This window comes from Solea senegalensis, linkage group LG18 (genome assembly GCF_019176455.1).
Source record: "Solea senegalensis isolate Sse05_10M linkage group LG18, IFAPA_SoseM_1, whole genome shotgun sequence".
In the NCBI taxonomy this organism is placed as follows: domain Eukaryota; kingdom Metazoa; phylum Chordata; class Actinopteri; order Pleuronectiformes; family Soleidae; genus Solea; species Solea senegalensis.
In genome coordinates this window covers 12,433,429-12,446,377 of record NC_058041.1, presented here as the reverse complement: position 1 = coordinate 12,446,377, position 12,949 = coordinate 12,433,429, and the positions used below count along the sequence as shown (strand labels likewise).

Below are 12,949 nucleotides of genomic sequence, written 5' to 3'. Positions count from 1 at the left end.
GTCTACGTGGCATTTTTCATTTGCAGCTTTTTTGCAGGAATATGTTTGTTCCCTGCTCGTCTCTGTCACTGTTCTGGGTGTGAACTGGTAAATACGAGCCTTTTTTTCACTAGGAAGAAAATGTCTTCAAGTTGTGTCCTCAGCTAATTTCCTCTCATAGGTCAAGGCAATAATTCTGGCAGTAAAACTGTCGCGCTGGGCGAAGCCCACAAGTTCGATAGTAACTTGATTAAGTTCGCCTGTCGACATGACTGCAAACACGGCAATACAGTATGTTAACAAACCTAATAATAGGAAAGGGGAGATAAATTGGAGGGGATGGCTGCACATTTTCTGGCCAGTAGTGTGTCTGCTGCAACGAAGCACTGACCTTAAGGACCATGTGTGGCTGTGGTCCATCAATTGTTAGCGTTAATGTTTTGCTTGTCTTCCTACACTGCTGGTGTAAAATGTTTTTGTTTATGACCGTGTCGGATTTCACATCTGATCTGGCTTACAGCTCAGCGAGAATGTTTCCATGCACATTTTGCCGTTTAATTGGGCGACTGCCCTTGTCCAAGTATACAAGCTCTTGCAGGGGGACTTTTATTTATTGAATAAAGTTTGTCCACCTCTGTGCTTCCGGTTCTGCTGGTGGCATTCTAAGTCTTCATACATCCACAAACTTTAATTTATACTATTCTATAAGCTGACAGCATCAAGGCGGTCTCCTCATCAGTCCAGTCTGAATTCCACCATGTTTTTATCGCCGTTGTTGTCTGTGTACCAACTTCTTCTATTGTTTCAAGGTGCGGGGTGGGAACTGTGTGCAAAGTCCCCAGACAAGCTTGGGTTAGGGTTCGCATCATCTGACTGTGTTAGTCCAATTTTGAGAAATTAAATTCCATACCATTATATTGTAACAATTTCAACATGTATTTTAAAAGTTCGGACTTAGTTGGACAAACCCAACATATATTTTTTTAATGTTGTGTAAATGTAGTGAGTGTGTTTCAGGCTAGTCTCAAGCAGAAACTGATTGTCTTTGTCTCAAACTGTCAGTCTGATGGTGCTGCAGAAAACTTTAAGAGGCAATGAACACATGTTTGCCAGCCCAAGCCCCCAGAAACCCCATCCATGAATACGCCAAGCCTAATTTTAAACCAACAGTGGGGGGAAACTTTGGCTACGTTTCCTTACCAGAGAGCACGAACGGTGGGGAAGCACAATGCCAGTGTGTCATACTTTTAAACACTGTTAAATTAAAGGCTGTTTACTGTTCCCGGAGGCCATTCATCTTACTCAACGATAGTCTGGTTCTTGCAAATTTGTCAGTAAGAGCTTCCACATGCCAAGACCAGGAGGGGAAAATGTTGGGGTTATCAGAGGAGGGTTTTCATAGCTTGTCTCTTCAGTCAGCCTGTAGTTAATTAGCCACCTCCACACAATAAGGCCATAAGTCATTAATCACTTGGACCCGAGCAGAAGTCGACTCGCTGTGAGCAAGACGTTTGGAGACAAAAAGTTTGCTGGCTATGACAGAACTCAGAATGGCCCCTGTCAGTGGTGTGTAAATTACAGGGCATGTTGAGTGCTGAAAGACAAGGGCCCACTGTTTAGCTCACTGTTGCTCTTTCCTTTTGCTTTGTGTGTTGACAGATTCTCTTAGAGGGAAAAATTCCCCTCTTCTTTGTTTGTCATTGGCTGGCCCGTAACTCCAAAATACTTTGTTGTGAGTATACAACACACACAGACTCACAAACACGTTATTCATATAAAGAGAATCTCTCTGTACTAAGTTAATTTCTTTCCTTTTATGACGCCTCGCTCGCATTAATAAAGGAAGACAAACTTCAAAGGTCAGCAGCTCAGGAGAACCCAGCTTAAACTCTGTATTCCTGCCGTTTACTTTGCTTGTCAAAGGGAGGAAATGATGGAGTGATGATAAATACTGGGCTTGTTTGGAGAAGCAAAAGCCTTTCTCCTGCAAAAATAAACCAATGTGTTTCTCAGCCTGATGGAAGACACACTTCTCAGTTGATTGAACATGCGAAAGGTCATCAGTTTTTTTCCCCTCGTACTTCTGTAAACAGAGATCTGCTCGCTCCAAAAGCACTGAAGAGGGTTTATCCAAAGCGGCAAAAGTTTATGTAAGGACAGGGGAAATTCCGTCATTAGACCATTAATACGGCTGACAAAATGGTGTTAAATTCATTATGTGGAGCAAGTGTTTGAAACCTGCTCGACATATGTGTTTAATGCGTTCATTTGGTTTTGGTGGAGCAACAGTGTCCAGTGACCTTCAACCATAACATACCACAGACAGTGGAACACGTGACGCACAGCTGTGCAGAAGCGACCGCTTTCAACATCAACGTTTGTCGGTGTTGCGTCACGCTGTGCCGACGTGTTTCCACCCTCAGGTGAAAAGCGGCGTCTTGCTCATGCCACACTTCAAAGCAGCGCAGGTGAGGTCATGCCTGTGATTCAATATGGAGTCACAAAGCCCGTCCCGTGTCTCATCTTCCGACAGTGTTTTATATTTAAACATGTGGGAAAGATATCTTCTGTCAAAGCAAGAGGAGATTGATGGACTTCAGCTTGGTGGGATAAATGTATGTATGTGAAGCCCACTCATCCAGTTAATGTCATAAACACAGATGTAAAGTAATTACCCCATGATGCAGCATCTGCCTCTGAGGACCTTTAGACATTAATTATCTTTTAATGATAAAAAAGAGATTGCTCCCCTTCTCACCTATTGCCAAATATGATGTAATTGATACAGTAGAATAGAGCATAAAAAATAATTTTAACACGAAACTGCAATAATTTTTATACACTCTACTGATTTGCATATATAGTGCTGTAAAGTTATGTTTCTGTGAAGCTATAATGACAAAACTGGTTTTAATAACTTAAGAACTTAACTTAAGAGACACTTCTGTACACAACCCCATGTTGTAAGGCAGATTAAAGGATGTGTTTTTGTTTGCTAAATAAAATATTATTGTGCATTAACTTAATTCTAACTTATTTTATGAAGTACTATCCATGATGCCTTCACTTACAATTTGTTCACATATAAACATTATGTACTAACGCTACTAGATAATTAGATATTATACTAGATATTTTTATAATAGCTGATTAGTCCCATTTGGGATCTTGTTTTGTCCAGTTTATTCCCAGGTCTCCCTTCATTTTAATAACACATTTTAAAAAGCTCGATCATATCCTCAGTATTTAAAAATGAGTAATTATTTACTAAAAAAAATAAATAAAAAAAATTCCAGCACTGCAGTCCTCATGACTCCACGTCCATCCCTGAATTCAAAATGATGCGTCACGTGAGAATGTGAATTTAAATTTGCTCTTATTCTGACTGGATCGACTGTTTCTACAGTAAACAACGTGAGACTCACATGTCATGAGAGTGTGGGAAATAATGGTCACATATCTTCATTCAGTTTGTCCACGTCACATTATTGTGCTGTTTGAAAATGGAATTAAAAAAAGTGTCACATGTGGTCCACGCTGGCTTCATGGCTGGGTAGTTGCAGTGCTGAATTGTGGGTTAAGGGCTTTATTACCATCTATCACTGAGCTATGTTTAGGACTCATTTACATGAGGAATGAGTGGATTTGATGAGTATGACATCTGACCATTAATGATGGTGATTTTATTGCAGGAGAACAGCCTGATTTGCAGACGATGGATAATGACACTGTTGGCATGATTTAGTCGATTTGTTTTTAAGTGCTGATTAAACAGTGAGGCCTCGCTTTATTTCACGCTCCCTGCTCCACGGCTTCATCACAGCATTCACAAAAGCCGTGGAAACGTCCCACATCTGGTGTCATCGTAAATCTTTGTTTAGCCAGATCTCCCCCCCTCGAGATATTAGGAGCTTGTTTATCTTCGTTAATGAAACAATAATCCACGACCTCGTCATTGAGAAGATTCAGTGAGTTCTGAGCCAGTGAGAGAAAACACACACACACACACACACACACACACACACTTACTTACAAGACTTATATGTGGTTGTAGCTTTTTGTCACCAAAGGTTTTTAAAACTATAATATACAAGCTTTCAGAAGCTTATGTTGTGTGATTAGACTTTTGCTAAATCCAGCCTCAGTCATATGAGATGAGGTTATAAATAAAATAAACGGTTTAGATTTTACCATGACTGTCCACAATAACACTGAATTAATCAGTTATGTGTTCATGTTTCCCAGAACCTCAAACCAAATATAAATTATTTTAAATCAGTAATGTACTGTACAATATATTTAATTTCAAAATACACACATCTTTTAATTCTACAGTCTTATTGCAAGTCGACCTATACATTCCAAAGCAAAATTTAAAAAAAGAAAAGAAAAATTAGTAATAAAAGCCTTTTGACCAGATCTGAATTGACTGTTTTAATCAGGGGAAATTGTAATTATGATTTTTTTTTTTCCTTCTTTCAATTAAAAAGTGTAAATGCAGGAGCTTTCTGGGACATCGAGGCTCACCACTTCACCAACAAATGAATGACATGTCTGAAGAAGCTGCTCTGATTGATTTTCCACATCCATCACTTTGTCAGATCACTCAGCAGAAGCAGCCCGCTACGAGCCTTTAGTCTGAGTGAATTAGAATTAAAAAAAAAACATTTAACACTAACAGTCGCTTCAGCATCACCATCATCAACCAAAGGTAAATAAAAATGTAAACAGAGGCATTTTGTAAATACACAGCAGCAACCATAACCCAACACTTTCTTCACTGTGTAAAAAAAAAATAATAATGCACACTGAGGCTTTTCAAAGTTATATTATAATAATTATTTTTTTATTTTAGTCACGCTTGAAGCTATCGCAAATAAATACAGTGATCCTCATGTGGATCCAGTCCCTGCATGAAGTACAATATAAAACTCAACGGACCTAAATTTCCTTTTTATAAATGTGGGCTATAATTCTTTGTTTCTACTGGTATCCTAAGGCCGAGGCTGTGGTCAGTCTCTGTCCATACAAGGCGTAGGGGGAGTAATAGGCCCCGGTGGCTGCAGGCACCGGCACCGGGGCGCCTGGAGCGGGCAGAGGGCTCTTTGAATACGGGTGATAGCGGCTGCTCAGTCCGAGATGATGGTGTGGGCCCCTGAGGGCCAGCGTGCCGTGGCTGCCCGGGCTGCCACTGGGAGGCATATGCATGTGACAGGCCATGGCAGCGGCGGCAGCGGCGTTGGCCAGAGAGGATGAGCCCGGGTACCCAGATATCAACTTCTCCGTGCCCGCAAAGGCTGTGTGAGTCCGCAAGTGGCTGAGGAGTTCCTCTGAGGAGGAGAAGCGCTTATCGCATGGTCCGTTAGCAGACACCCAGTTACACACGTGCGGGAGGGGGTCATTGGGGAGCATAAAGCCGTAAGGATACAGGGGGTGTCCACTGAAGGAAGGGGCCGAGGAGTGCACGCTGTGCAGCGGGTGTGCGGGGTACATGAGCGGGTATCCAGCTTTGAGCGCGGAGGCAGCCGCAGCGGCGGCCGCAGAGTCATGTGCGGCGTTGGCGCTGGACGCACCAGACAAATGGCTTGTGCAGTGGTAGCTCAGGCAGTAGGGGTCTCTACACAGACTGGCAGACATGAGAGTCGGTGGGGACGCGCCGGCTAAAGGACTAGTCCCCGCTTTACTGCAGCCCAGCGAGCTGGCAGCAGCGAATTGTGCGCTCAACAGCTGGCTGCTGGATTTGCTGGGGTCAAGTGTCATTCCATGAGGGAGGAAGGGCTGCGGGTAACCCGCATATGCACCCGCTAAACTTCCAGGGTAAGAAATACCAGCAGGTGGCAGGGGGAAAACTGTGTGACCGGGCTTATAGGGGGAAACAGGGGCCACCAGTCCAGATGCGAGGACGGAGGAGGAGGAGGAGGTTACAGATATTGAGTCTGATGTAACAGTTTTGGATCCAGATGTGCTCTCCTGGTGCTGTCCGCCATCAGAGGTAATCCCACTTATCCTATGGCTGCCATTACTCTCAGTCGTGCTGCTTTTATTGCTATCAGACTCCTTTTTCTCCTCCTTGTCTCCCGATTTGCCTTCAGACGGCAGAGGAGACACTGAGGTGACGGAGCAGGGGCTGCCTGTCCTGGGGGTGAACGGCTGGCAGGTGGCGCTAGGTACTCGGAAACTGTTTTTATCTCCATTGTGGCTGCTGCTCGAGTCCTTCTTCTCTGCGGATTTGGAGTATGGTTTGAAGCTCGATTTGTCCTCGGCTCCGATGTCGCTGATTTTCAGCGGCCCGGATTTGGTCTCCTTGTCACTAGATCCATTTGAGGCCACGGAAGAGAGTTTGGAGGAGGACGGAGGGTCCGGTTTGCCAATCTGAGAGCACGTCTGTGCCAAAAGAGCCAGCGGACTCTTCTTGGCATCCAGCTGTGAAAAAGAAAACAAGAAAATTAATTAAAAACATAACAAAACACGAAAGACAGTTGAAGTTATAATAGGCTATTCTATATATTGCTGCCCCCGCATTGTGTATGAACTCATCTCGAATTAAAAACTCAAAAGAAAAAGAAAAAAGAAACTGAGTATAGGAGGATCAGCGCGCACGCAGCGTATTTGAGTGCAACACAAGACTTTAAATCACAACATCGTGGGCAGACATTTACTGTAAAAATGGAATTGATTATTAAAGACGGTCCAGCTTTTACTCCCATGCAGTTCACAATTTTAATGCTGAGGTGAAAACATCAACAGAATTTGAGAAGTCGAACACGAAATCTAGTCAGAACAATTAGAATAAGAATGTTTCTTGCCATTTCGAATGATCTGAACAAAGCATTCAGTTAACAACCAAAATGTATTCTCAAAATGAATCAAAGGATAAGATGTGGTGTCCGGTGTGGAAAACACTACAGCGAAACGATGCCCGCGCTGTGCGTAAAAGCTTTTCACAGAAATCGCCGCGGTTCTTACCTCGATGGGACTGACAGGAGTGGACGGTAAAGGCTGGAGGTATTCCGGGTGTAAAATGTGTCCTGCCCGAGCCGTCAACATTTTCAAAACCTTGATGGGAAGACGACTGGCTTGTCGAGAAGGGTCTGCGGGAGAGACAGAGTTGTGGACGGAGAGCTGGCTGATCTTCACTGCGCCCCTTTCTCCCGAGGAGCCGCGCTGCCAAGCTGTATTCGTGCTATTTCTCAGGAAAGAGACCGTGGGCGATGTGATCATGACCCAATTCTCCAGGAAAAGGCTGAGAAACGCATGTGTAGAGTTTCAAAAGAGGCCAAAAACACTCGGAACGTCTAAGCCTTTAGCAGCAGATACAAGAAACAGCGTTAAATCCCCACAAAAAAATACACGCGCAGTGTGTGTGAGCAGAATCCGTGGCGTTTGAGTCACAGCCGCAGTGCTGCTGCTTCTTCTTCTTCCCCGGCGTCTCTCACTGTGGGGTTGCGGGTCCGAGAGCGCACTCTGTTTACGTGGGTCGTGGACAGGAGGGATCACTCCGCCTCCTCACGAGCAGCGTCTGAATTAGTCCGCGGATGACAGCACTTTTGCCGCCTCCCAATCGAAAAGAGATCCCGATGTGATCGGGAGGGGCTGAGTGAATGTGACGTTTCCTCCTTTCACTGTACGGGCGTCTACTTCACGTCGCACCCGCTCTTTTAATCACGGGTTTCCAGTCTGCGTCCTTGTGCGTAATTGGTGCGCCTCCCGTGCGTCCTGTGTGGTTTGGGGTGCAGGTGGACGATGAACAAATCGTCTTTATGTAAAATGAGCACAGATACACTTTTAATTCACACACATTTTAACATCACATTCTCATTCTAATTTAGTTGGCCTTGCAACAAACCTGCAGTGGTCACAGTCTTTTCACCACATGTGATGATACCCTTTGGCTCAAAAACAAGAAGAAATAAGCAAGTGCTGGCTTTTCTGGTCACATGTTTCACAGATATCCATCGCCTTGTTCACATTTGCTGCCACTCTCTCCTCTCAATCACGCAGCCTGTCTCCTGTCACTTCCCTGTCCTGATCTGTCAGTTGTCTGCACATTTTTTTTTTTGCCTCTTCTCAGTCAGATTCAGGTCAACTGCTGCAAAGTGAATCAATGAGAAGTGGAGAGAGGAGAAGTGATGTGTCTCTCCCTCTCACTCCATCATGATTTAGGCCATTTATAGTCTGCCTCTTCTGGTGCAAACTATTAATTGTTTAATTGTGGATAAGCAGGGATTTTGTTCGTATGTGCCTTTATTCTGTCACAGACAAATCCTCTATGTACTAGTTGTTTTTTTGTTTTGCAGACCTAAAACATCCCTCCACATTTCCGCCACGTTGAAGCAAAAAAAAAAAATCCTTATTTTTATTCCAAGAGCGCTTAAAACCCCTCTCGTGGCTGCCATTAATCATTAAAGCTTCCACATTTCTTCCCATCCAAATAGACCCACTTATCTTATTACTCAATAGCCTATAAATGACTTGCTGATCAGGCGAAAGTTAAACATATGCAAGTGTTTTTTGATTGATAACAGGGGTGCTGTTTTCGGCAACGGCTGTCAGGCTCTGACACTGCGCGCTGAGTTATTAGGGCAGAGAAGGGCGACCATAAATTTCGAGCGTCAGGCAAAAACCCCTTTATTGTGGACGTGATGGATGGCTCGCCGCGGCAGACACCAAATTCTAGGCTTTATCCGTAAATGGCTGCACATTTCTTCTTCTTTCTCTTTTTTTTTTTTTCGTCGCCGTAATTCATTACTTTTAAAACAGAATGCTTGAAATGTCCCGCAAGTAATATGAATCACCCAGAGTCGGTGCAAATCCAGCAGTTTACAAGCAGGACTGTGTTTTTCTTCAAGTCTGTGATTATACAGAAATCAAGCATCAGCCTCAATAATCTATTCAGAATATTTTCATCAGGTGATTATCTCATGTTGTTGCTTTAAATAAAGCACCATTGCTGACACACACACACACACACACACTCAAACTTTTAAATAGCAAAGGATAATGGAATAGAAGCAAAAATGTCTCTTTAAAATTAAAGACATTTTACATTTGTATTCATAAAATGTAATAATGTGTTCATTAGACACACTTTCAGCACTGACCTTTAAAAGCTATATTTTACTTTCTGTAATTTTGCTGCCTGTTGATAACTGTCCTTATCTCCACCCTTGTCCTTGGACAAAGAAAACAAAGAGAAATGATCCATATAGTCTTAACTATTAACTGATTTCAGCTTTTCTTATACACCTCCTTAAAAGAACAAAGACAATATTATATATAATCATTTTAAATTAACTTTGTGTTGATGAGCTTGTCCTCCAGCACATTTTAGCTCCTACTTTATTATTTTAATTTTCTTTATTGTGTTGCTCAACTGGGAATAAACAAAATCACATAACAACATGTAAGAAGTAGTGTTGTGTTTGTCTGTGTTAAAGTCAACTTCACAAGTTATCATTGTAGTTGGTTCTAGTATGAAAATGCTGGCAATTAAAGTCACAATGGCAAGAGTTGCTTTTCTTGCTGCATATATATATATATATATATATATGTACTGCAGTAGTGTTTGTCGCTGTAGACCCATGGTTAATCTGCGCTACATGCTTGATTAGACGATCATAAGTGACCTTATGATGGAGCGTAAAAGTGATATTTTTGTGGAATCTTCTTTTCTTTACCAGTCACACTGGAGGTCGCAGGCAGCCCGAGGACATTTCTCCAAGCAGCATGAAGGTAAGTCACTGCTACAGTCTTATTATTCTCTTCTCTTATGGGCTTGCGCATGTACTGTACATGAACAGCAACAACCCCACAAAGGACTTGTATATGAAACTAATCCAAAAACATAAACTCAGGTGCAAGAGTCCTTGACGTATAGCTTTCAAAAAAAAGAAAAAGGGGGAAAGAGAAAAGGATATGGTCGATAAATGCGACATTATAATGTCGAGCAAATGGAATAAGAAATTCCCCTGACATGACATGAAAATTCACCTTGTGGCAGCCGGTGCGGGGCGCGCCACATCAGCAGCCAGACAGGCCGACTGGAGCTGACAGGTAAAAAGGGGAGATGATGGTTAGAAGGTGCTATTGTTTCATGCCTCTTTCTTGACCTGTCAGGTCTGGGCACTGAGGCCTGGATCGAGGACCTCCTTGACACATGAAAACAGCCTTAAAAGGCCGTTATCCAGACTATGGTGATTGCTCCTGTTTAATTGATTTGCTTTGCACTGAGGCCTGTCACATTAATAATGGTTAAGTACAGTCCCAGTGTGTCACACAGAGTGGTGCGTCTATCGGGAAATTAACAGCCTTAACTAACTGCTGTCTGTGAAGCCGGGAGAAATGTTGGATCATTTGATATGCAGCAGTTTTCGGCTAAAACTGTGATATTTATAATATTACAGCTCTCTGTTGATGTGCGGCAACTGCTTATTTTCTCCTTTTTGTCACTTATACAGTTTTGCACCCTGCTTTATATACTAAAACCTGCCACAGATCAACCTCTATAATTTATTTTCTATATATGGCTATGCTGTAGTATGTTCTCTTCTCATTATGAGTAAAACAGAGAGCTACACTGACAAGTAAATGGCGTTGAGTGAATGAGACTCAGATTACACTCTCCACCACTTCACAGGAGCCTTTGACAGGTTGCAGTAGACATTAAGTCTCTGATATTTCCATGACTGACTGACAGTTTGAAATTGCTCCCATCACCTTGATAGCATGGTAATGCACCTTGCATGTGGACTGTCTTTAAAGTGCAGGAAATTAGACTCTGAGTTGGGAGACGCCTTTCAGGCAAATATGACAAGAAAATAGACTGCTTTTCTTCTTCTGCACCCGGAGAGGTAGGAAAAAAAAAAAAATGTCCCACAGCAGCTGGCATAGAATAAGAGGTTAGAGGAGAATGTGTCAGGAAATATTACGGATATTGTGTGTGTAAGACAGGACATTTCAGATACTTAGAAGTCCTACTCATTCCCCTTGACTACACCCAGGATATTTTTCTCCCCCAGATCTGTGTCAAATACTGTAGCACTGACTTCATTTGCAAGAGCTCAACTCGAGGCTGACATGAAGAACTTGCACTATCTCGCCGGAAGTCAGGCGACAGGCGCGCAGCATGACAGAGAGAGTTAGAAGAGTTGAGGTGCAGCCAAGACCACGGCAGTGAAGGCTCTTTTTCACTGTGTCTCCTCAATTAGTGAAAGCTGGCCAGGAGTAGGAAGTAAAGCCTATGGAGATTATATGCTGTCGTCCACTTGCTATCAGGTAAGTGAGGATCCTGGCGGGCTGTAGTCATGCTGTAGAAAAGACTTAACTTCACCTACTCTCCCGGTTAACACTGGAACATGTGGCACAATTCATCCTGACAGCTGTCACATTACTGGTGGAGAACTTGAGGAGAAAACCTCAAGAAGCTCCTATAAGACTCACTGTACTGCACTTGTATGGCAGTAATAATGACATTTAAGTGACAGTGTGGTACAGTGTGTAAAATTTAGCAACATTTATTGGTGAAGTTGCATTTTGCAGCTGAATATCCCTCACTTCTCCCTTCCAAGCACGCAGGAGAACATTATGTAGCCTTCAGTTAGCATCAAAACTAAAACATTAATGTTGTCCATTGTGGCCTTCTGTATAAAACATGGTGGTCCGAAATGGCAGCCTTCCCAGAGCTGACCTATGGCCAAGAGGAGAGGAATTAGACTTGTTACTGAAAGGTTGTATGGTTGAAATCCCAGGGCAATCCTCCATTGCTCCTCAGGCACAGATAAGTGTTGCCCACTGCTGCTGTGCCCAGGTTTTAGTGTTTGTTTACTACCAGTGTGTAATATGAATGGGTTAAAGGCACAATGTCTAATTTCTGTTGTAAATATAAATGGCTCATTATTGGGCAATGAACAATTCAGACAAACACGTTATTGTTCACAAAATGACATGCACATGTGACTTTAGTTTCCTCATGTTAAATGATTCCCTTTATAAATTAATACGTTGTTTTCCATGTAATTGTGAAAAGTATTTTCAAGAGCCCAGGGTGACATCTGAACATTTTTACAGTTTCAATTTTATGATAATATGAAGCAGCAAATCCTCACATTTGGGAAGCTGGCAACAGACACTTTGGCTTTTTCTGTGCTTCATAAATCACATTAGCGAAACTGCTGATGATGATTCATTTTTTTTCTGGCGAGCCACCATTCAATTAATCAGCTAATTATTTCAACCCTCTCTCTTGCTTGCTTTCTGGAAATGTTCACACGTTAAAAACACACCACACGCACTTGATTTGTTTGTCTTTGTACAAGCAACACTCACTCCCACATCTGTACACAAGCAGCAGTACACTAGCTGCTGATACTTCACATTTACTATTCGAGATTTAATTTATGGAGCCTAAGCCACGGGTGAAAACGTACAGGTAGCGTGTTATGACACAGGAAGCACTGTGCAGGTCGGGATAAATGTCTGTGATGGGCAGATTATTCAGACTAAAGTAGGCCTAAAGAATGATCTTGTCACATTTCACAGGCAGGATTAGGGATACACAGGAGGAGCGCTTCAGTCGGGAATTAGCGTCATGTGGTCGGTTGGAGATGAGCATGCAAGGTATTCAGCGAGACAGGCCTGGACACTTGCTGCTCCATTTGTCTACTTAGTGATCAAATATGGCGATGATGGTTATTTCCCTGTCGTTTGTGGTTTACATGATGTGCATTCATCTCCAAGTTGAGAAACTGTGAGAATTTCAGAACCCCATGGACATCAAGAACCAGGTTCATTTAGCTCCTTTCATCCATATATTACATGCCATTATACAACACATCAGATACAACACACCATGTGTAGCCCATAGCAGCACCTTCTATATTTGTGGCTTTGCATTTTAAATGGGAGGGAGTGCGAGTGTCTTCAGGCTATCAGAACGAGCTATTACTGTGGTGATTGAAGAGTGAGGGAACAA

The 12,949-nt window shown here is 42.8% G+C and overlaps 1 protein-coding gene across 1 annotated transcript; it reads right to left on the bottom strand.

The window, feature by feature from the left end:
- Positions 1-4,263: 4,263 nt before the first annotated feature.
- On the bottom strand, positions 4,264-7,506 carry LOC122759047 (zinc finger protein 503-like). Its single transcript, XM_044013523.1, has 2 exons — positions 6,946-7,506; positions 4,264-6,402 (listed from the first exon to the last, which is right to left on the bottom strand). Exons 1-2 carry the CDS (start codon positions 7,198-7,200, stop codon positions 4,963-4,965), a joined length of 1,695 nt encoding a protein of 564 aa, XP_043869458.1. The 5' UTR covers positions 7,201-7,506; the 3' UTR covers positions 4,264-4,962.
- Between the last annotated feature and the right edge of the window lie 5,443 nt (positions 7,507-12,949).